At 51.7% G+C, this 24378-nt stretch overlaps 2 protein-coding genes across 6 annotated transcripts in view; both read right to left on the bottom strand.

Annotated features, from left to right (window-relative positions):
• Positions 1–469: 469 nt before the first annotated feature.
• On the bottom strand, positions 470–4797 carry CEBPE (CCAAT enhancer binding protein epsilon). 2 transcript variants are annotated; one of them, XM_029582032.1, is made up of 3 exons: positions 4355–4796; positions 2053–2582; positions 470–1066 (listed from the first exon to the last, which is right to left on the bottom strand). In XM_029582032.1, the coding sequence occupies exons 2-3, from the start codon at positions 2527–2529 to the stop codon at positions 734–736; spliced, it is 810 nt and encodes a 269-aa protein (XP_029437892.1). In that variant the 5' UTR covers positions 2530–2582; positions 4355–4796; the 3' UTR covers positions 470–733. The 2 variants fall into 2 exon arrangements, with proteins under 2 accessions (XP_029437892.1, XP_029437891.1); XM_029582031.1 differs by having other exon boundaries at positions 2053–4797.
• Positions 4798–7779: 2982 nt separating this feature from the next.
• The window catches only part of SLC7A8 (solute carrier family 7 member 8), a 47606-nt gene continuing 31007 nt past the window's right edge, over positions 7780–24378 (bottom strand). For all 4 annotated transcript variants that reach the window (XM_029582015.1, XM_029582014.1, XM_029582013.1 and 1 more), the window contains 8 exons: positions 21246–21371; positions 19426–19579; positions 18957–19080; positions 18541–18644; positions 17486–17582; positions 16937–17086; positions 8774–8951; positions 7780–8666 (listed from right to left, as the gene is read on the bottom strand). In XM_029582015.1, the coding sequence (XP_029437875.1) occupies positions 8518–8666; positions 8774–8951; positions 16937–17086; positions 17486–17582; positions 18541–18644; positions 18957–19080; positions 19426–19579; positions 21246–21371 (1082 nt within the window). In that variant the 3' untranslated portion in view covers positions 7780–8517. The remainder of the gene's footprint in view (positions 8667–8773; positions 8952–16936; positions 17087–17485; positions 17583–18540; positions 18645–18956; positions 19081–19425; positions 19580–21245; positions 21372–24378) is intronic.

A 24378-nucleotide genomic window follows, 5' to 3' on the forward strand; every position in this document is an offset into this window, starting at 1 on the left:
ACTTCGTGGCAACCCAACCCACTTTTCACAATCATTCTGCAGTAAAGAAGCAAAAAAACTGAGTCCAGCGGCCTTGCCAGTGCCAGGCGGCTCCCTTACCCGCTCTCAGCCTGAAGGCTCATCTCCCCCCCGGCCCTGAGCTGATTTTATTCTGACTTGGGCAAGCGGAGCATCTATAGGACATGGGGGTGAGGGTCTGGCTCTTGACGACGGAACAAGTTACCTGGAGGAGATTTGTTAAAAAAGTTAGTCAGACGTCCTTCAGGGTTGGTTCAGGTGCAAGGGATGATGTGGAGGGGCAGAGAGAGACAGACTAACGCCCCCATCCATGGTGATGTTTGGTCGTTATAGGGCACGGGCCGCGTCGGCGCGTTATGCGCGACTTTGTGTTTGCGCTGCGCGTTAAACCCCTCCGCTTAACGACGAGAGTTGTGCGCAGCCGCATAACATGCACGACAAACCGCACGTCTGCGTGTTTGAGAAGAGAGGGAATAACTTTATTGAAACACAGATCGTTATCATTCACAGCACGCGCCCCTTCCTCACAGGTCAGGCTGGTACCATTCAGCTCTATCGCCAGCTCATCGATACAGTTTGGGTGTCTCCTGCCTCACGGACGCAGTCTATGGCGTTGGGGGGTGGGAGACTCTTTGCTTCCTCATTTCCAATGCAGGCCTGGGGGGGGGGGGGGGGGGGGAGCTAGGGAAGGGAATCTCCCCCCGTCTGCTGCCTCTCAAGCACAGCCCCCTATCCCCTTCACCATGCCGGCAGCCTCGGGGATTTGCCGGAAGAGGCCGCGCAGGGTCTCCAGCTCCTGGGTCAGCTGCTCCACTCGGGCCCGGAGTCTCTCGTTCTCCGCCATGTACTCCAGCGCCTTCTGCTGTGTCTCCTGGTTCCGCCGCTTGGCCTTGTCCCGGCTCTTGCGCACGGCGATGTTGTTGCGCTCTCGGCGCAGGCGATACTCCAGGCTGTCCTTGCTCAGAGCCTTCTTGCCTTTAGAGTGTGGAGCCGGCAAGGGACTGCAGGGCGAAGCAAGCCCAGGGCCACTGCCCCCTGCAAGAGGTCCCTGGGAAGCAGATAAAGCGGGAATGATTCAGAAGGCTCAGAACTCCAAGCAAACAAAACAAGACATTAGTGCAGTGCAAAACGGCGTCGCTTTACTGCCTTTCTTGACCAAGTCTGGGAATTAACGCTTCCCTTCCTCGGGGTCGGGTCAGACGCTGACCCGCTTATGCTACTGGACGTTGAGGGAGCGTTAATAGTTTAGAAATGTGTGCATTTGGTTTTCTAGTCCAATTAAAAAAAGTTATTTTTTGTTTGCTATCCTTTATTTAACAAGGAGTCTAACATGGCTACCACATTATTTAGCAGAAGAGGTGGTGAAGAGGGCAGGCCGGTGAGCTAAGTAAGAAACGAGAAAGGCAGTCACCCCTGGCAGTGCCACGGCTGCCGCAAGCTTTCCGGAGGAGCAGCAGGTTCAGCCACCGTGCGACTCCAGCAGGGCTCTGCGGCCTTCTCCGTGATCATCAGGGAGAGGTGACATGGACTAGATAGAGGCTGGCTTAGCGGTTTCTCAGCTGGGGGGGGGGGGGGGGGGCGATCTCCTGCAGGTGGTCAAGCTCGTATGGTCAACGGCTGAGGGATATCCTCAGCCAGTGCAAGAGGAGAGACGCTCTTTACTGTCCCCCCGTACAAACAGTGACAGATATCTTAACCTCCTTACTCTTCCAGAAATTGCGCTGTAGAAGGTCCTGACAAAAGCCCCTTCAAAATTCCCTACTGTATCCTTACTACAAAGACTGGGGTCCTGAGGTCAAGGCCTGGCTAGCGACTCACGGCTTCTCCAGCTCAGACAGAGCTATCCAGCTGCCGCGTGTGCTAGAGAAATGCAAAGGCTATTTGGGCCGTGCGGGTCTTCCTCCCGGCCAAATCATCTTCTGTATTTCTCCTCGCTCAGTGGCGACGATAACAGAGCGGTCACTGGTTTAAGCCTGACCAGCCCCCCACGTCCTGGCTCTGGGCAGATATTGCACGGGTGCAGCCACCCCTCACCTTGAATATGCGCACCGGCTGCTGGGCGGGCCCCATGGCCGAGGGCAAGTGCATCGCCGTCTGTCCACACTGGGCCACCTGGTACTGCAGCGGGTTGAAGCCTGCCCGGCCGGCGCCCCTGCCAGCATCCTGGCTGCGCGGCTCCTCCTTCACAATCACGGCCCTGGGGTCGTAGCCGGGGCTGTAGCCCCCGATCGCCGCCTTCCGCTCCGCCGCGTACTGGTGGGCGTAGCCGTAGGCGGCGTGGGCCTCCGGCGGCAGGTAGTGGAAGGCGCCCTTCAGCCGGTCCTGCTTCAGGGCGAAGATGTCGGAGAGGAGCTCCTCGCCGGAGTCGATGTAGGCGGACAGGTCGATGGAGTTCTCGGACTCGCCGATCACCCCGCCGCTGCTGAGGTCTGCGGCGCCGGGCGCCGGGCGCCCACCGTAGGGCAGGTTTTGCCCTCTCCTCTCGCACTCGTAGAAGTTTCCCTGGGACATCTTTCTTGCAGGCAGAGGCGCGTCTTACCACGGAAGCATCCTGCAGGAGGCACCTGCAGCCCAGGAGAGAAGAGAAGGGCAGGGGGGGGGAAAGAGTGACAGTGCAATCACCGTGCATGGGGACACGCTTCCATGCTGGTCAGCGAAGCGGCAGCCGCAAAAATAAACATTTCCCAGTCGCACGAGCCCCCGGCATTACATCACTATGGTACCTTGCCGCGTGGGTCGTGTACACTTCATAGGGGCGCTGGCGCCATGCCAGCACCATGTCTGCGTAACGCCGTGTATGACCTACGCCGCGTGGATAGATGTGAAAAAACTGCCTCGTACGTCCGTGCTGTATTAATAGAACACCTTGCACGGCCCTTCATAGGGGCGCTGGCGCCATGCCAGCGTCATGTCTGCGTAACGCCGTGTATGACCTACGCCGCGTGGATAGATACGAATGAAGTGCCTCGTACGTCCGTGCCGTATGAATAGAACACCTTGCACGGCCCTTCATGGGGCGCTCGCGCCATGCCAGCGCCATGTCTGCGTAACGCCGTGTATGACCTACGCCGTGTGGATAGATACGAATGAAGTGCCTCGTACGTCCGTGCCGTATGAATAGAACACCTTGCACGGCCCTTCATGGGGCGCTCGCGCCATGCCAGCGCCATGTCTGCGTAACGCCGTGTATGACCTACGCCGCGTGGATAGATACGAATGAACTGCCTCGTACGTCCGTGCCGTATGAATAGAACACCTTGCACGGCCCTTCATGGGGCGCTCGCGCCATGTCTGCGTAACGCCGTGTATGACCTACGCCGCGTGGATACATACGAATGAACTGCCTCGTACGTCCGTGCTGTATTAATAGAACACCTTGCACGGCCCTTCATAGGGGCGCTCGCGCAATGTCAGCGCCATGTCTGCGTAACGCCGTGTATGACCTACGCCGCGTGGATAGATACGAATGAACTGCCTCATACGTCCGTGCCGTATTAATAGAACACCTTGCACGGCCCTTCACAGGGGCGCTCGCGCCATGCCAGCGCCATGTCTGCGTAACGCCGTGTATGACCTACGCCGCGTGGATAGATACGAATGAACTGCCTCGTACGTCCGTGCCGTATTAATAGAACACCTTGTACGGCCCTTCATAGGGGCGCTCGCGCAATGCCAGCGCCATGTCTGCGTAACGCCGTGTATGACCTACGCCGCGTGGATAGATACGAATGAACTGCCTCGTACGTCCGTGCCGTATGAATAGAACACCTTGTACGGCCCTTCATAGGGGCGCTCGCGCAATGCCAGCGCCATGTCTGCGTAACGCCGTGTATGACCTATGCCTTGTGGATAGATACGAATGAACTGCCTCGTATGTCCGTGCCGTATTAATAGAACACCTTGCACGGCCCTTCATAGGGGCGCTCGCGCCATGCCAGCGTCATGTCTGCGTAACGCCGTGTATGACCTACGCCGCGTGGATAGATACGAATGAACTGCCTCGTACGTCCGTGCCGTATGAATAGAACACCTTGCACGGCCCCGCGCACGTCGTCAGCGCTGTATGATACCGCCCCGTACATCACCGTGTGCAACGTCAGCTTGGTGGATACTCTCTCTCTTACACGATACGAAGGCTTGGCTGTGCCACCTTCATCCTCAAACCAGCCCCCCCTGCCTTGTGCAGGACACCCACCGGTGCAGCACAATGGCATTTTCTGCCGGACTCTGGCCCCTTTAATCCTCAACATTTCGCAAAAGGACGACGGTTCAGAAACGCTTCAGGGGAATTCCGATAAGAGAAGTGGTGAAGCCATTCCAAGATGGCAGAACTTACCTCCCCCGAGGCGCCGGAAGGCTTCTGTCCTGCCGTCTCGTCTCTCACAGAGTGACTCTTCCCCCTTCCACGGCGGTGTTGAAAGGGGCTGTCACCAAACCACGCGTCATTCCACGTCACCCCCCCCCCCGAAACGGATCCACGTCGCCAAAATACTATCACTTCCACTTCACCCCAAATCCAGAAAAGCCCCACTCGTTTGCTGGTTCTGATGGAAATGGGTTTTTTGGTTTTTTTTTATTTTGTCCTGGGCTGGCAGGGATGTGGGAGGTGGCCCAACAGTCCAGGTCAGACGGCGCTGAAAGCCGGGGGAGGACCCTACGGTCTCTCCCCAGCCCACCTCACCTGGTCTCTCTCTCTCTCAGAGCTGCTCCTGGCTGCAGAAGCTGAGAAGTGATGGACAGGCACATCATCTAAGCAAAACCCGATTCTAGCGGTACCACCCTCCCCCCCTCCCCCTCACCTCCACTGATAAACCACGACCCATTTCCACACCTCTCCCCCCTCCCTCAGGACTTTTCATCACCTCGCCACAGATTTCTTCACTCTCCCTGCGCTCAGACAACGGTTGCTGCTGATGTGGTCCATGCTATGAAGGCGAGAGAGAGGGCAGAGAGGGAGGGATGAAGTGTTGAGCGAGCGTTCTCCCCCAAACCTCCATCACACACTGGAAGGGAACGGTCATGGGGGCAAGAGAGAGAGATCTCCTCCTGCCAAGATGCCCTAGGTACAATGAGACAGAGGGAGACAGTGAGAGAGACAGGCAGGATCAAAGAGAGGCAGAGAGCGACAAAGGCTCAGAGAGAGAGAGAGAGAGAGAAAGAGAGAGAGAGGTCTCCTCCTGCCAAGATGCCCTAAGTACAATGAGACAGAGGGAGACAGTGAGAGAGACAGGCAGGATCAAAAAGAGGCAGAGAGACGACAAAGGCCCAGAGAGAGAGAGAGAGATGGAGAGAGAGAGAGAGGGAGAGAGAGAGAGGTCTCCTGCCAAGATGCCCTAAGTACAATGAGACAGAGGGAGACAGTGAGAGAGACAGGCAGGATCAAAAAGAGGCAGAGAGACGACAAAGGCCCAGAGAGAGAGAGAGAGAGAGAGAGGTCTCCTTCTGCCAAGATGCCCTAAGTACAATGAGACAAAGGGAGACATTGAGAGAGACAGGATAATTGCCAGGTTCTTGTGGCCTGGTTTTGGCCTCTGTTGGGGGCAGGATGCTGGGTTTGATGGACCCTTGGTCTGACCCAGCGTGGCAATTTCTTATGTTCTTATTAACGAGAGAGAGAGAGAGAGAGAGATAGCTCCTCCTGCCAAGATGCCCCAAGTACAATGAGATAGAGGGAGACATTGAGAGAGACAGGCAGGATCAACGAGAGCGAGAGAGACAGAGAGATATCTCCTCCTGCCAAGATGCCCTAAGTACAATGAGACAGAGGGAGACAGTGAGAGAGACAGGCAGGATCAAAAAGAGGCAGAGAGTGATTCATTCGTCAGTATCGTCAGTATGGTTTAATTATAAGCATGTTTGACAACTGTGCTATCCATGGATTTTTCTATCCTGTGTGTCTTCATATGCCGGTTGTTTGTTTGTTATCGTTGAAAAATAATAAAAACGTAAATTTCAAAAAAAAAAGAGGCAGAGAGACGACAAAGGCCGAGAGAGAGAGAGAGAGGGGTCTCCTCCTGCCAAGATGCCCCAAGTACAATGAGACAGAGGGAGACAGTGAGAGAGACAGGCAGGATCAAAAAGAGGCAGAGAGACGACAAAGGCCGAGAGAGAGAGAGAGAGAGGTCTCCTCCTGCCAAGATGCCCTAAGTACAACGAGACAGAGGGAGACAGTGAGAGAGACAGGCAGGATCAAAAAGAGGCAGAGAGTGACAAAGGCCCAGAGAGAGAGAGAGGTCTCCTCCTGCCAAGATGCCTTAAGTACAATGAGACAGAGGGAGACAGTGAGAGAGACAGGCAGGATCAAAAAGAGGCAGAGAGACGACAAAGGCCGAGAGAGAGAGGGGTCTCCTCCTGCCAAGATGCCCTAAGTACAATGAGACAGAGGGAGACAGTGAGAGAGACAGGCAGGATCAAAAAGAGGCAGAGAGACGACAAAGGCCGAGAGAGAGAGAGAGAGAGAGAGAGGGGTCTCCTCCTGCCAAGATGCCCTAAGTACAATGAGACAGAGGGAGACAGTGAGAGAGACAGGCAGGATCAAAAAGAGGCAGAGAGACGACAAAGGCCGAGAGAGAGAGAGAGAGAGAGAGGGGTCTCCTCCTGCCAAGATGCCCTAAGTACAATGAGACAGAGGGAGACAGTGAGAGAGACAGGCAGGATCAAAAAGAGGCAGAGAGACGACAAAGGCCGAGAGAGAGAGAGAGGTCTCCTCCTGCCAAGATGCCCTAAGTACAATGAGACAGAGGGAGACAGTGAGAGAGACAGGCAGGATCAAAAAGAGGCAGAGAGACGACAAAGGCCGAGAGAGAGAGAGAGAGAGGTCTCCTCCTGCCAAGATGCCCTAAGTACAATGAGACAGAGGGAGACAGTGAGAGAGACAGGCAGGATCAACGAGAGAGAGAGAGAGAGAGAGAGAGAGAGAGAGAGAGAGACAGGATCAACGAGAGAGAGAGGTCTCCTCCTGCCAAGATACCCTAAGTACTATGAGACACAGTGAGAGAGACAGGCAGGATCAAAGAGAGGCAGAGAGACGACAAAGGCAGAAGCAGAGGGCTCTGTGCCGCGGGGGGCGTCTGCACATCCAGCCTGCGCCTAAGTCTCCTGACTGCCTCCTACCGCACACCAGAGCTGGAAGGAGAGCGCGAGCCCAGAACCCAGCGCCACCTCCACCATCACCTGCCTGCCCCAAGGGCGAAGGAGCTGCGTTCGGGGGGGGCACCGCGGGCAGTTTCAAAACTCAGGGGCCGGAAAAGAGCGGCCCCTAAGCATGGGCACATCTTGCTCTCCTCGAGGGACCATCCCCACCCCACCACCACAGCTAATTCTCCTTCCCTCGGCAACCCTGGGTCACCGCCCACCGCTCCCCACCCGCCACGCCGCGTCAGCGTCGCTACAAGACATGTTGGGCCTTTTTTTTGGGCCCTCGTATTAAAAAAAAAAAAAAAAAAAGCTGTGGGGAATTGAAGGAGGATCACTGGCCTTGCCCTATTATATCCCCCTTCCTACAAAGTCACAGGCACTGACATGATGACGGGGGAGGCAGAGGGAGACAGAGATACAATCAGGTGCCAAATCTATTAAACAGGAAGCGAGGGCAGGATATGAGTGATCTGCTTTCCCACGTCAGCTTCAGATCTTCATCAGCCCTCGGTGACGTGAGAGAGCGCTTTCCCGTCCCGGGGGCTGCGAGAGCGAGACAGTGGGGGCAGGGGGTTAGAGACAGACAGACAGACACAAAGCATCCACGAGGACCTCACGCACTGCTTTCCATCATAGACATCTTCATTTATTGTTACATTAAAAAAAAAAAAGAAATAATTACAAAACAGAAACCGAAACGGGAGCTTCTCCTGTAAATACAAAATCTATAAAGTGTTTCAAAGGAATCTGAAACCCCCAAAAAGACAGGGAAGGCGAGGGTGAAGCCCAGATGTGGACCCGATCCACAGCGCAGCTTGACGGCGAGGAGCTGACATCTGGGAGGAGCGGCAGGAAAGGCACATTAAACGCGCACCGAGACATTTCTCCCACTGCCCACCGGGGGGCACTCCCTCCCCACGCGTAGGAGCTCAGTGCAGATTTAACTCTGGTGGGGCGGACTCCTTACAGTGCAACTGAAAGCAGGACTTGACACAGGACGAAATCCCACAATACACAGATTTGGTATTAAAAAAATAAAAACGGACATGCCCGGGGGGGGAGAGGGGGAAAGAGGCCCAAGCTCCCCCCCTACCCTCAGTGACAGTCAGGAAGCAAGGGAAACGCCAAGTCCGTGCTCCGTATCCTCCGCCGGGGAGGGAGCGAGCGGATCCTTCCATCCCGCAAGGCAGCGACCCGAGCCGGGCAGCGCAGGACGCTCTCCATGAGTGGGCGCGGGCTTGCGGCGGTAACTTCCCCCAGCCCCCAGTCCGTTTCTGGCGGTGAAGGAGCAGTCCAGAGTTCCCACTACCACATACTTGTGGCCCTGCTGGTGGCGGGGAGCGGGAGACCCAGGGGACCTCTTCAGGGCTGGGTGCCCGGAGCCGCCTCCTCCTCCTTCTCCTCCTCCTCCTCGCAGATGGGGCTGTGCTGCTCTTTCGCATCCTCGTCCTTCTCCTCCATCTGGGGATAGACCACCACGCACATCTTCTGCCCCGCCCGGGTCAGGCAGTCTGCAAGGCGGGCAGAAAGGGTAGAGCTGTTAGTGGGGAGAGGGTAGCGCGCAGTGCTGCACCCTCCCGGGCTGGGGTCATTCCACCGGGCCCCCCTGGAAACTTACCAACGAAGGTCTTGAAACACTGGGGCTTGTTTTGCCAGTAGACTCCCAGGAAGTAGACGGGGACCCCTGTGAGCATGATGGCCAGGCCGATGCCACAGACTATGGGCTCCGACCAGAGGCTGAACACCAGCAGAAAGGCCCAGAAGAGGAGGTAGATCACCGGGAAGATTAGGTTCACCTGCACAGAGCAGAGTTAAACACAAGTTCAGCATCTGGGTAACGGCTGCATATCTTACCAGAGCACAAGAGGTTAATCCGCTCATTCAGAAACATGGGGGGGGGGGGGGGGGGTAGCTAAGTTACTTACCTGTACCAGGTGTTCTCCACAGACGGCAGGATAAAAATCAGCTACACAAGGGGGTGATGCCAACCTAGGTGGTCTTTCCAAACATGTGCCCAAGCTGGGCTTCAAGTCTAAAAAAAGGGAGGCAGGAGGAACTTTGTGGCCGTTTGATTTTGCTGACCACTGAGAACCCCTATTAGAGGTTAGCGGAGAGGCAGGATAATATTGGGGGACTCCCAAGCTGGTGAGCTTCTTGTCTTGCATGGAACAGCAGGACATCACTGCGACCTGTCTCTATTGCCAGAGGATGCAGGGGAGAGCTGAAGGAGCTAATTAAATAAGTTCTGGCCTATACAAAGCTGCAGTCTGTAGGCAGTAATAAGCACTGGTGAAAGGCTCCACCGATATTTTCTGTGGAAGCAAAGAGCCGACGTGCTGAAGAAGGTGCCGGGCCGCGATTTTCCTCTGCTCAGTGGTAGCAGTAAGTGAGGTCATGGGAGATCCAAGTGGGGCCTCTTTGCGACTGAGAAAGGCTACTTGAGTGGACTGTGAGCATTTTCTGCGGCACCGCGGCCTTTTCCAAAGCTCTTCCTCAGTCCCTACTACGGAGAAGCTCTTCATCTGTATAGGGGTGCAATCTTGCAAGAAAGTTGGCAACACAGCGGATTGATTGGAATAAAACAGAAACCACCTGCGGGAGGAGCATGCAAAACTGCTGTGAAGAATTGGGAGTACTAGATGAGACTCTGCTTGTAGTTCACTTATTCTTCCAGCAAAGTTATGCGAACGTAACTGCTATTAACAAGAAAACTTTCCAAGGAAGGAAGCTTTGGCTCTGACAGGAGACCGCATGTGAGGGTAAATGGAACCTGCTCTGAAGAGAGAGCAATGTTAAGTGGAGAGCCACAGGGACCGGTTCTGTCCAATATCCTTGTGAGCAACCTGGCGGAAGGGACAGAAGGTAAACTTTGCCTATTTGCGGATGATACTAAGACCTGCAATAGAGCGGACATGACTGAGGAGAGAATGAAAAGTGATTTAAGAAAGCTGGAAGAGTGGTTGAAGGTTTGGCAGCTGGGATTCGATGCCAAGAAATGCAGAGTCCTGCATCTGGGGTGAGGCAATCCAAAAGAGCTGTGTGTGATGGGGGATATAAGACTGATGTGCAGGGACCAGGAGAGACACCTTGGGGTGATGGTGTCTAATGACCTGAAGTCGGTGAAGCAGTGTGAGAAGGCGATAGCTAGAGCCAGAAGAAGGCTGGGCTGCATAGAGAGAGAGGAATACCCAGTAAGAAAAAGGAGCTGGTGAGGCCCTTGGTGAGGCCTCACCTGGACTACTGTGTTCAGTTCTGGAGGGGGATAAAGACAGGATGGAGGTGGCCCAGAGAAGAGCGACCAGAATGATGTGGGGTCTGCATAAGAAGATCTATGAGGTGAGGCTGAAGGATCTGAATATGCACACCCTGGAAGAGAGAGGTGCAGGGGAGATAGGATACTGACCTTCAGATATCTGAAAGGTTTTCATGATGTACAAACTTCAAACCTTTTCCATTGGAAAGAAATCAATTAAGAACATAAGAACATAAGAAATTGCCATGCTGGGTCAGACCAAAGGTCCATCAAGCCCAGCATCCTGTTTCCAACAGAGGCCAATCCAGGCCACAAGAACCTGGCAATTACCCAAACACTAAGACGATCCCGTGCTACTGATGCAATTAATAGCAGTGGCTATTCCCTAAGTAAACTTGATTAATAGCAGGTAATGGACTTCTCCTCCAAGAACTTATCCAAACCTTTTTTAGAAGAAAATGCCATACTGGGTCAGACCAAGGGTCCATCAAGCCCAGCATCCTGTTTCCAACAGTGGCCAATCCAGGCCATAAGAACCTGGCAAGTACCCAAAAACTAAGTCTATTCCATGTAACCATTGCTAATGGCAGTGGCTATTCTCTAAGTGAACCTAATAGCAGGTAATGGACTTCTCCTCCAAGAACTTATCCAATCCTTTTTTAAACACAGCTATACTACCTGCACGAACCACATTCTCTGGCAACAAATTCCAGAGTTTAATTGTGCGTTGAGTAAAAAAGAACTTTCTCCGATTAGTTTTAAATGTGCCCCATGCTAACTTCATGGAGTGTCCCCTAGTCCTTCTACTATCTGAAAGAGTAAATAACCGATTCACATCTACCCGTTCTAGACCTCTCATGATTTTAAACACCTCTATCATATCCCCCCTCAGTCGTCTCTTCTCCAAGCTGAAAAGTCCTAATCTCTTTAGTCTTTCCTCATAGGGGAGTTGTTCCATTCCCCTTATCATTTTGGTAGCCCTTCTCTGTACCTTCTCCATCGCAATTATATCTTTTTTGAGATGCGGCGACCAGAATTGTACACAGTATTCAAGGTGCGGTCTCACCATGGAGCGATACAGAGGCATTATGACATTTTCCGTTTTATTCATCATTCCTTTTCTAATAATTCCCAACATTCTGTTTGCTTTTTTGACTGCCGCAGCACACTGAACCGACGATTTCAATGTGTTATCCACTATGACACCTAGATCTCTTTCTTGGGTTGTAGCACCTAATATGGAACCCAACATCGTGTAATTATAGCATGGGTTATTTTTCCCTATATGCATCACCTTGCACTTTTCCACATTAAATTTCATCTGCCATTTGGATGCCCAATTTTCCAGTCTCACAAGGTCTTCCTGCAATTTATCACAATCTGCTTGTGATTTAACTACTCTGCACAATTTTGTGTCATCTGCAAATTTGATTATCTCACTCGTCGTATTTCTTTCCAGATCATTTATAAATATATTGAACAGTAAGGGTCCCAATACAGATCCCTGAGGCACTCCACTGTCCACTCCCTTCCACTGAGAAAATTGCCCATTTAATCCTACTCTCTGTTTCCTGTCTTTTAGCCAGTTTGCAATCCACGAAAGGACATCGCCACCTATCCCATGACTTTTTACTTTTCCTAGAAGCCTCTCATGAGGAACTTTGTCAAACGCCTTCTGAAAATCCAAGTATACTATATCTACCGGTTCACCTTTATCCACATGTTTATTAACTCCTTCAAAAAAGTGAAGCAGATTTGTGAGGCAAGACTTGCCCTGGGTAAAGCCATGCTGACTTTGTTCCATTAAACCATGTCTTTCTATATGTTCTGTGATTTTGATGTTTAGAACACTTTCCACTATTTTTCCTGGCACTGAAGTCAGGCTAACCGGTCTGTAGTTTCCCGGATCGCCCCTGGAGCCCTTTTTAAATATTGGGGTTACATTTTGCTATCCTCCAGTCTTCAGGTACAATGGATGATTTTAATGATAAGTTACAAATTTTTACTAATAGGTCTGAAATTTCATTTTTTAGTTCCTTCAGAACTCTGGGGTGTATACCATCCGGTCCAGGTGATTTACTACTCTTCAGTTTGTCAATCAGGCCTACCACATCTTCTAGGTTCACCGTGATTTGATTCAGTCCATCTGAATCATTACCCATGAAAACCTTCTCCATTACGGGTACCTCCCCAACATCCTCTTCAGTAAACACCGAAGCAAAGAAATCATTTAATCTTTCCGCGATGGCCTTATCTTCTCTAAGTGCCCCTTTAACCCCTCGATCATCTAAAGGTCCAACTGACTCCCTCACAGGCTTTCTGCTTCGGATATATTTAAAAAAGTTTTTACTGTGAGTTTTTGCCTCTACAGCCAACTTTTTTTCAAATTCTCTCTTAGCCTGTCTTATCAATGTCTTACATTTAACTTGCCAATGTTTATGCTTTATCCTATTTTCTTCTGTTGGATCCTTCTTCCAATTTTTGAATGAAGATCTTTTGGCTAAAATAGCTTCTTTCACCTCCCCTTTTAACCATGCCGGTAATCGTTTTGCCTTCTTTCCACCTTTCTTAATGTGTGGAATACATCTGGACTGTGCTTCTAGAATGGTATTTTTTAACAATGACCACGCCTCTTGGACATTTTTTACTTTTGTAGCTGCTCCTTTCAGTTTTTTTCTAACAATTTTTCTCATTTTCCCAGCTACACTAACTGCACTAACCACATCCTCTGGCAACAAATTCCAGAGCTTTATTGTGCGTTGAGTAAAAAAGAACTTTCTCCGATTAGTCTTAAATGTGCTACTTGCTAACTTCATGTAATGCCCTCTAGTCCTTCTATTATCCAAAAGTGTAAATAACAGATTCACATCTACTTGTTCAAGACCTCTCATGATCTTAAAGACCTCTATTATATCCCCCATCAGCCGTCTCTTCTCCAAGCTGAACAGCCCTAACCTCTTCAGCCTTTCCTCATAGGGGAGCTGTTCCATCCCCTTTATCATTTTGGTAGCCCTTCTCTGTACCTTCTCCATCGCAACTATATCTTTTTTGAGATGCAGTGACCAGAATTGTACACAGTATTCAAGGTGCGGTCTCACCATGGAGTGATATAGAGGCTTTTTCCGTTTTATTAACCATTCCCTTCCTAATAATTCCTAACGTTATGTTTGCTTTTTTGACTGCTTTTTTGACTGCCGCAGCACACTGAGCCGACGATTTCAAAGTATTATCCACTATGATGCCTAGATCTCTTTCTTGGGTGGTAGCTCCTAATATGGAACCTAACATCGTGTAACTATGACATGGGTTATTTTTCCCTATATGCATCACCTTGCACTTATCCACATTAAATTTCATCTACCATTTGGATGCCCAATTTTCCAGTCTCACAAGGTCCTCCTGTAATGTATCACAATCCGCTTGTGATTTAACTACTCTGAATAATTTTGTATCATCCGCAAATTTGATAACCTCACTCGTCGTATTCCTTTCCAGATCATTTATAAATATATTGAAAAGCACCAGTCCAAGTACAGATCCCTGAGGCACTCTACTGTTTACCCTTTTCCACTGAGAAAACTGACCATTTAATCCTACTCTCTGTTTCCTGTCTTTTAACCAGTTTGTAATCCACGAAAGGACATCGCCTTTCATGCTATCCCATGACTTTTTATTTTTCTTAGAAGCCTCTCATGAGGAACTTTGTCAAACGCCTTCTGAAAATCCAAATACACTACATCTACCGGTTCACCTTTATCCACATGTTTATTAACCCCTTCAGAAAAATGAAGAAGATTTGTTAGGCAAGACTTCCCTTGGGTAAATCCATGTTGACTGTGTCCCATTAAATCATGTCTTTCTATATGCTCTACAATTTTGATCTTGAGAATAGTTTCCACTATTTTTCCAGGCACTGAAGTCAGGCTCACTGGTCTATAGTTTCCCAGATCACCCCTGGAGCCCTTTTTAAATATTGGGGTTACATTGGCCACCCTCCAGTCTTCAGGTACAATGGATGATTTTAATGATAGGTTACAAATTTTAACTAATAGATCATAAATTTCATTTTTGAGTTCCTTCAGTACCCTAGGATGCATACCATCCAGTCCAGGTGATTTGTTACTCTTTAGTTTGTCAATCTGGCCTACTACATCTTCCAGGTTCACAGTGATTTCGTTCAGTTCGTCTGACTCATCATCCTTGAAAACCATCTCCAGAACTGGTATCTCCCCAACATCCTCATTAGTAAACACGGAAGCAAAGAATTCATTTAGTCTTTCTGCAATGGCCTTATCTTCCCTAAGAGCCCCTTTAACCCCTCGGTCATCTAATGGTCCAACCGACTCCCTCACAGGTTTCTTGCTTCGGATATATTTTAAAAAGTTTTTATTATGAGTTTTTGCTACTATGGCCAACTTCATTTCAAATTCTCTCTTCGCCTGTCTTATCAATGTTTTACACTTAGCTTGACAATGCTTATGTTTTATCCTATTTTCTTCAGATGGATCCTTCTTCCAATTTTTGAAGGATGTTTTTATGGCTAAAATAGCCTCTTTCACCTAACCTTTTAACCATGACAGCAGAGATGAGGAGCTTTATAAACCTTATGCTCAGGCAGGAGAGCGCTTCTTCTGCATTTGGACCCTGACTCTTCACAATCCTTTGCTCAGCAGAGCCCTGATACAAAGTCCAGTTATTTAGTGTTTTTGCAACCTGCTCCAATCGGTCTCCCTCGTTAATTGCTTGCTATTAATCCATAAAACTCACGTCTGCTCATAAACTGGAGCGTCTGCGTGCACGTGTCAGCGCTGCGGCCTGCTCAGGCGTGCGCGTGTGTGTGTGAACACGTCCATCCGTGCCAGCGCCTGCGCCCGGCTCTGCTTCTCACTCTCCTCCTCCTCCTCCTCTTTTTCAGGGTTACCGTCTGAGCTTTCCTTGGCCTCTCTCGCCGGACGCCTCGCTTTCAGCTCCCTCTTTGCATGGGTCTCTCTCTGGATAACCTTTCCTCGCTCCCGGAGAAATGCTCAGCTCCAGGACTAAAACACAATAAGGAGGAGCTGAGGTAGCTGCCGCGTGCAGCCCGTCCGCTCATTTCATCCCTTACCCTAAGCAGCCTGCAAAAGAAACTTAACCCTGCTAGAGATCCACAGCAGATCTCCTACTGGGAAAAGAGAACAAGCCAGATTGCGACAGATCCCTACACGGAAATTACACGCTAGCAGAATCCCTCACCTCGGTCCCACACGCAGAGCCCGGACAGACCCTCGCCAAGTACAGAAAAAGGGACCACAAATTAGAAATAGGAACGCGCAGACAAAAACTGAACAGGAAACCCCAAAACGCCAGAGACTGCATGCAGTGTAACCCCAGAGAGAGAAGAGACGCACATTACCCAGAGCCGAGAGAGAAAATCACAGACTTCCCACAAAGAGAAATACATCTCCCCCTGTACTGTGCAAAATTCAAAGAGAGAAGAGATGCACATTCCCCAGAGCTGAGAGAGAAAATCACAGACTTCCCACAAAGAGAAATACATTTCCCCCTGCACCGTGCAAAATTCAGAGAGAAGAGATGCACATTCCTCAGAGCTGAGAGAGAAAATCACAGACTTCCCACGAAGAGAAATACATTTCCCCCTGCACCATGCAAAATGCAAAGCGAGAAGAGATGAACGTTCCCCAGAGCTGAGAGAGAAAATCACAGACTTCCCCCAAAAGAAGGAGCAGGAAAAACTGCCTCTAATCCTGGGGGAAAGGAGAAACAGCAGCGAGAGCAGCAAAATCCGTGGGATCCTGCGCCCAGGCCAGAACCAGAACCTAAGCATCGTTGTTAATGTTTCTCTTCTGTACTTTGTAATTTTACACTCTTTTAGCAGTTTTTGGGTTACTTTACTTTCAAACCGTCAGGCCCAGAAAGTTTCCCTAAGCTGAGGCCCCGATGTAATGAGACGTGCGTAAGAAACATGCGCTGAAATTCAGGACATGCAGCAAAATGAGTTAACGCCTGACGCAGTAAGCTAACGGCACGTTGATGCATCGGAAATTAAAAAAAAAAAAAAAAAACCCAAAAATGTGCCCTTCTTACATCAGGGAGTGAACGTGGTGCGTGAGCGCGTCTGTGCATCTCGCTCTCTCTCCACCTGCTCCTACCAAGGGTCACTGGAAGGCAGGCAGCAAATTCAGCTTCGGTCAGCAGGACAGAGTAAGACCCAGAACCCGCAGTCAGCAGCAGCAGCAGATAAACGCCAGAGGAGGGCAAAGATAAGTGCTGACTGCAGGCAATTTACCACTTCCCTCTCCCAGGAGCAGGAGCCAGAGATAAGGAAGGTCTGACTCAGGGGCCTCTCCCCTCCTGATTTTCTCCTTCTCCATCTCAGTGGCTCTTGCTCAGCTTTTCCTATTCTTCTCCCATTTGTCTTTTCCCAGTCCTGTTCCAGTTTCCGCTCTTCCCCCCGCTTTTCTTCCTGCACCCCCTCCCCCGTTTCTGCAGAGGCATTCACTCCACGCCCCCCACGCCCAGCCTCCTTACCTTGATCGGCCGAGGGATGTCCGGCTTCCGATAGCGCAGGACAATCTGTCCGGCCACGGTCACGCCGTAGAAGAGGTAGTTGATGAAGCCCACGTAGTTGATGAGGGTGTACATGTCACTGGTGACCAGCATCAGAAGGGTGGAAACGCACTGAAGGGCGAGAGGAGGAGGCGGCAGGCAGAGTTACTGAAGAAGTGGCAGACAGGTGGCCGATGGCAGAGCGGCAGACGGACTTGCCCATCACAGGCACGGCTGAACGGACGGGAGACGGCCCGAGAGGTGGAGAAGGGGGTACACGGGCAGGTCAGAGAAGCCAATTAAATGATGACCGGGAGAGACACGGACGGGATGAAGAGGTGGCTGGATGAAAGCGATGAGCGAGGGAGGGGAAAAAGATGGACTCGTTAGCAAAAGCGCGGCCGGGCAGATGAAAGGGGGGGGATGAGAGAGGGGGGGGATGGGCAGCGAGACAGCGAGGGTCTGTTGGATGGAGAGCGACAGGGACGGGCCAGTGGAGCGACGGCGGGCAGGCGCAGCGTCGTCACGTACCGTGAAGAGCAGAGCCGGGATGGGGGTGCAACGTTTGACGTGGATCATCGCCATCACACTGGGCAGGTGTCCCTCCCGTGCGCCGGCAAAAAATAACCTGAAAACGGGAAGAAGAAAGATCACTCAGCGTAAGGTAAGGAACCCTCAAAGCAGATGGAGACATTTTCCCAGAGAACCGCCCGTAACTTCGAGTGTGCAGACCCCCCCCCAAACACGAGAGCCATCCGGCCCGCATGCACACAGGTAACCTGCATGTCCCACGCACACAGGTACCGCATGCACACAGGTAACCTGCACGTCCCACACAGGTAACCTGCATGTCCCACGCACACACAGGTAACCTGCACGTCCCACGCACACACAGGTAACCTGCACGTCCCACACAGGTAACCTGCACGTCCCACTCACACAGGTACCGCATGCACACAGGTAACCTGCACGTCCCACGCACACAGGTAACCTGCACGTCCCACAGCCACACAGGTAACCTGCACGTCCCACAGCCACAGGTAACCTGCACGTCCCACACCCACACAGGTAACCTGCACGTCCCACACCCACACAGGTAACCTGCACGTCCCACACCCACACCGGTAACCTGCACGTCCCACACCCACACCGGTAACCTGCACGTCCCACACGCACACCGGTAACCTGCACGTCCCACACGCACACCGGTAACCTGCACGTCCCACACGCACACAGGTAACCTGCACGTCCCACGCACACAGGTAACCTGCACATCCCACGCACACAGGTAACCTGCACGTCGCACACAGGTAACCTGCACGTCCCACACGCACACAGGTAACCTGCACGTCCCACACGCACACAGGTAACCTGCACGTCCCACACAGGTAACCTGCACGTCCCACACGCACACAGGTAACCTGCACGTCCCACGCACACAGGTAACCTGCACGTCCCACACGCACACAGGTAACCTGCACGTCCCACACGCACACAGGTAACCTGCACGTCCCACGCACACAGGTAACCTGCACGTCCCACACCCACAGCATCCAGGCGTCGTGGACAAGAGAGACATATCTGACCTGGAAGAGGTGAAGAGAGAGCCGTTGACTCCTCCGAACGTGGACAGGGCCACAGAAATGGGCATGATCCAGGCCATGACACCTAGCAGCTTCTCCCCGAATGTCTTGGGGGGGGGGGGGGGGGCGCGGGAAAAAAGGAAGGAGAGGAACAGTTAAAAAATAAAAAGTAAAACAAGATACGGCAGCAACGGGATGGAGAGGGATGAGAGGGATGAGAGGAGGGACACAGATACAGGAGAGGGAGAGAAGGCAGCCCCCCCCCCCCTGTTTCCCTGGCAGGGTCGCTCTCTTACCCTCACCTTTAATAAGAGCGGATAAATAACCCCCCCCCCATTCAGCGACAGGGGGGCAGGGCAGGGAATAACGGCCGTTCTGTGTCCCCCCCCCCCGCTCTGTTTTCCCGGAGGGGCCCTTACCACAGCCACGGCATTGGAGGCCAGGAGCTCCTGCGGCGACATCGCCGTGATGTAGGCGATATTTGCAAACACGTAGACAAAGGTGACCAGCGGGATGGAGATGAAGATGGCGCGGGGCAGGTTCCTGCAGGAAGACAGCGAGGAAAAGATTGGAAGAGAGGCACGTGGGAGAAATCGTTAAAAATACTCCCTCCCTCCCCCAAAAATAGCCCTCCCAGGTTCCTCTCATTAATAAATCTCCCCTCCCCAGGAATGATGACAGCAAGGTGCAAGAGAGAATCGTTTGCATATCCGACAGGGATCCCAGCAAGCAGCGCAACCATTAGGTCCCAGAAGTGCCTCCGTGTGCGTGCGCTCCTGCCCCCGTCTGTGGGCGCCCGCAGGCTAAGGAAGGACCGAGCCCTCGCCAGTGGCCGAAGCAGGGCCCAGGATCACCCCCCCCCCACTCAGCGACGCCTCCGGTACCCACTTGTAAGGGTCAACGAGCTCTTCCGTGACGTAATTGAGGAAGTTCCATCCGCCGTACGCGAAGGAGCCTTGCAGGAAGGCGAGCGCGATCAGCCCAATGTCCGGCTCCTGGAAGTTCTCAAAGGCGTTCTTAGGCTCCAACCAGTAATACTCACCTGTGGAGAGAGAGAGCGAGCGAGCGTGGGAGGGCAGCACAACGGAATACACAGCCAAGAGTTACATGCAAGGCAGAGAGAGAGAGAGAGAAAAAAGCTTTGGGTTACAGGGGTCTCCTCAGCCTGATGGAGCGAGGGCCTGCCTAGGCAGCAGCAAGGGTATCCCTAGCCAGCCGGCACCTCACCAGGCACCGCCACCTATCGCTAATGGAGGGTGCACTGGTGAGTCTGGGTCTGGGATTCAGACGCACAACATTCCCGCCTCGGCAGCAGGTAGCCATGTACATGTGCAACTCCCTTGTGCAACTCCCTTCTGCTAGGTCTACCAATCAACACCATCAAACCATTACAGATGGTACAGAATTCCGCTGCTAGAATCCTCACAAGTTCTAAGAAAAAAGACCATATCACCCCTATCCTTCGTAACTTACATTGGCTTCCTATCAAACACAGGATACTCTATAAGATACTCACAATCGTCCACAAAGCAACATACAAACTGGCTCCTATCATGCTAAGCTCTCAACTTCAACCGCATACATCTTCCAGACCAATTAGAAGAGCATACAAAGGAACACTGCATGTCCCACAAATAAAATCAGCATTGAGCAAACGAGCACTATCTTCAGCAGGCCCCCACCAGTGGAACGCGCTCCCCCCAGATCTTAGACTAGAACACAGTCATCAAGAGTTCAAAAAAAGACTGAAGACCTGGGTTTTCCAACAAGCCTTCCCAGACTCTCAATACCACTTAGACGGGAGGACTTCCTAAATATTAGGTATCCCCAAATTATGGACACCTCACCAAGTCCGACTATCAGGACTCTGCAACTGTTCTATCAATCTTTGAGTCCAAAAGTTCATCTTATTCATATTTTTATTGTATTTATATTGTAGCTTTAACATGTCATTATTTCGACGTTAAATAGTTAAATTGTATATATTATATCTATCTATTACTATGTTAAATTGTCACCCGGTTATATTGTTCCATCTGTTCTATGGTTCTATGTAAAGCCCCTCTCTCTGTTGGGCAGTTCATCGTTTTATGTAAACCGGAGTGATTTGTAATTCTCACAAGAACTTCGGTATATAAAAATTAAAAATAAATAAAAATAAAATAAAATACATTTCCAATAATCCTAGGCCCTTAGCCTCCACCAGCCACGCCAGGGCATTAGCACTTCCCAGAATATGAGTCAGCAACGTCAAGAGAGACCCACAGCTCCTTATGGCAGCAAATGCAGCTGCCTCTGGGATCTGCCAGACCACTCCCAGGATTTCCGGGAGCTCTCAGCGAGGCCAGACAGTGAAGCTGTGCCGCCACTAGGCCCCTAAAGCCAAAACAGGGGCAGGCTCTTCTTTGGTCTGGATATTTAGTCCCTTCAAAATCTCGTGCATCTGAATCCGGGCCCGAGCCTGGGAGGGAATGGAAGGGAGGCATTTCAGGACCTCGGTTTCCCTGGCGCAGGCCTCTTGAGCTGTACAAAGGCCTCTGCGTCCCGATACTGCAGCAGTGGGTGTACGGGGTAAGGGCGTCTCCCTGGAACAATGTGAAAATCCGCAAGGGGGTCCCTCCCTACAGCGCTGTGGGCACTGCGTGTCCCTCTCTCTCTCTCTCGGTGGTAAATCAGGGGTCGACGACGAGGGCGTTAGGGATTCTTACCTTTGCAGATCTGCACCACGCCCATAATAATAATGAGAGCGAGGGCTAGAAGCTTGCCGGCTGTGAAGATATCCTGAACTCTCGTTGCCCACCGCACACTGGCACAGTTCACCCAGGTCAGGAGCACTGAAAGAGAAGATAAAAATGGGAGACCTGTGCAGTCCTGGGACGAAAAGTGCACATTAAGATGCAGCGATATAAATTGCCTTGGGCAGATCTAGATTACGCACTGTACGTGGCCCTGGGAGGGTGTAGGTCTCGCGTGTTGCTCTAATAAGGTGTAGCTCACACGCTGTACGTGGCCCTGGGAGGGTGTAGGTCTCGCGTGTTGCTCTAATAAGGTGTAGCTCACACGCTGTACGTGGCCCTGGGAGGGTGTAGGTCTCGCGTGTTGCTCTAATAAGGTGTAGCTCACACGCTGTACGTGGCCCTGGGAGGGTGTAGGTCTCGCGTGTTGCTCTAATAAGGTGTAGCTCACACGCTGTACGTGGCCCTGGGAGGGTGTAGGTCTCACGTGTTGCTCTAATAAGGTATAGCTCACACGCTGTACGTGGCCCTGGGAGGGTGTAGGTCTCACGTGTTGCTCTAATAAGGTGTAGCTCACACGCTGTACGTGGCCCTGGGAGGGTGTAGGTCTCGCGTGTTGCTCTAATAAGGTGTAGCTCACACACTGTACGTGGCCCTGGGAGGGTATAGGTCTCACGTGTTGTTCTAATAAGGTGTAGCTCACACGCCGTACGTGGCCCTGGGAGGGTATAGGTCTCACGTGTTGTTCTAATAAGGTGTAGCTCACACGCTGTACGTGGCCCTGGGAGGGTATAGGTCTCACGTGTTGTTCTAATAAGGTGTAGCTCACACGCCGTACGTGGCCCTGGGAGGGTATAGGTCTCACGTGTTGTTCTAATAAGGTATAGCTCACACGCTGTACGTGGCCCTGGGAGGGTGTAGGTCTCACGTGTTGCTCTAATAAGGTGTAGCTCACACGCTGTACGTGGCCCTGGGAGGGTGTAGGTCTCGCGTGTTGCTCTAATAAGGTGTAGCTCACACACTGTACGTGGCCCTGGGAGGGTATAGGTCTCACGTGTTGTTCTAATAAGGTGTAGCTCACACGCCGTACGTGGCCCTGGGAGGGTGTAGGTCTCGCGTGTTGCTCTAATAAGGTGTAACTCACACGCCGTACGTGGCCCTGGGAGGGTGTAGGTCTCGCGTGTTGCTCTAATAAGGTGTAGCTCACACACCGTACGTGGCCCTGGGAGGGTATAGGTCTCACGTGTTGTTCTAATAAGGTGTAGCTCACACGCCGTACGTGGCCCTGGGAGGGTGTAGGTCTCGCGTGTTGCTCTAATAAGGTGTAGCTCACACGCCGTACGTGGCCCTGGGAGGGTGTAGGTCTCGCGTGTTGCTCTAATAAGGTGTAGCTCACACACTGTACGTGGCCCTGGGAGGGTATAGGTCTCACGTGTTGTTCTAATAAGGTGTAGCTCACACGCTGTACATGGCCCTGGGAGGGTGTAGGTCTCGCGTGTTGCTCTAATAAGGTGTAGCTCACATGCTGTACATGGCCCTGGGAGGGTGTAGGTCTCACGTGTTGCTCTAATAAGGTGTAGCTCACATGCTGTACATGGCCCTGGGAGGGTGTAGGTCTCACGTGTTGCTCTAATAACGTTTAACTCACACATTGTACGCTTGTACAAATACAAGGCCCTAAGTGATATACAGTCACTTACATAAAAAAAGAAGAAATCAAACTTAAAACAAACTGAACAACATAAATAATCACCACTCTTAAGCAATATGATAATCACAAAGATTATCACTGGATTAGTCTGCAAGCTAGAAGATGTTATGTTTGCAAAAAGGATTTGAGGAATGTTTTGAAGGTTTTCGTACATTTCACGAATTTTAATGCTTCGGAGTTTGGATTCCAGATGGTGGGTGCAGCCATGGGAATGCACAGTCTCTTGTTACAGCCACTCGTGCTTCTCTCACCGAGGGTACCTCAAGGAGGCCTCTTGGCTGGCACTGCAGAGTCCGTGTTGGTTGATAAATCCGGAACAAAACGTTTAGCCGTAGGAGAGTTGACGCTAAGCAGCTTGTGGGTAATGAAAAGTCCTTTGAACGGAATCCGAAACATTGCCCTGGGAGGATGTAGGTCTCGCTTGCTGCTCTAGTCAGGTGTAGCTCACAAGCTGTATTTTGCCCTAGGAGGGTGCAGAAGGCCCTTTTCATCATGGCCCAGTACCCTCTCCACCGTCTCTCACTCCTCTGCTTCCATCAAGCACAGATCCATGAAGAGCAAAGCAGAAAGCCGAGGAGAGAGAGAGAGTGCAGGCTGGCGATATGGTGCAGGTCTTTGTGACAACCGGTGCACGCCCAGACACAGGCACTGCAATGCCCCGCTGGTCCCTAAAAATCCTACCAGGACTCCAGGGCAATCTGAAGCAGGTCAGGGAGGAGAAACCCAGTCGGGGTGAAGGAGATCAGGTGAGGAGACAGCCCCCCCTCCCCTCCCCTTCGCCTCCCAATCAGCGAATCATTCCCAGGTGACGCACCTGAAAGGAACAGGCTTCCATTCTTCTGAAAGGTGACACAAACCCCCTCGATACGCAGCCCAGATGCACCCCTAAGATCTCTCGCTCATCGCAGAGACCGCACCCCTACCACGTGGAATTCCAAAGTTCCACTCTCGCCTTGGGACTCTGCACCTTCAGCTTTAAATAAACAAAAGACATCAATTCTAAGACCTTTCCCAATTGCTCTCAGCAAGGAGCCATCGTATGCATCCATCCCCTCCCTCATTCCCCTTTAAATTCCCATCCAACTCTCATCAGGAAGCCATCTTGTACCACCCCGCTCCTCTCCTTTCCCATCCGGCTCTCCTCAGGGAGGTGCACACCGCCTCCGTGCGACGGCATGTTCTGCGACCAGACCTCCACACCGGACTCCAGGTCCCGCGAGGCAGCGGGAAGGGCATCCAATGAGAGCCGGGCACTGTTTATCTCCGTCTGTGCTTTCCCCGGTCTCAGAGAAATGCAGGGGCGTCCAAATCTTCCTGGCTGCGTTCCCAGCCTACATCAAAAACATCCCCTCTCCGTCAGAGCATCTGATCCTGGCTGGCAGGGCCGGGAAACAC

This window comes from Rhinatrema bivittatum, chromosome 16, assembly GCF_901001135.1.
Source record: "Rhinatrema bivittatum chromosome 16, aRhiBiv1.1, whole genome shotgun sequence".
NCBI classification, from domain to species: domain Eukaryota; kingdom Metazoa; phylum Chordata; class Amphibia; order Gymnophiona; family Rhinatrematidae; genus Rhinatrema; species Rhinatrema bivittatum.

Coding starts and splice junctions, on each gene's coding strand:
- CEBPE (XM_029582031.1), bottom strand. CDS start 2,529: ATGTCCCAGGGAAACTTCTACGAGTGCGAGAGGAGAGGGCAAAACCTG. Junction 1,067..2,052: donor AGCCGGTGCGCATATTCAAG/GTGAGGGGTGGC, acceptor TCTGCTTCCCAG/GGACCTCTTGCAGGGGGCAG.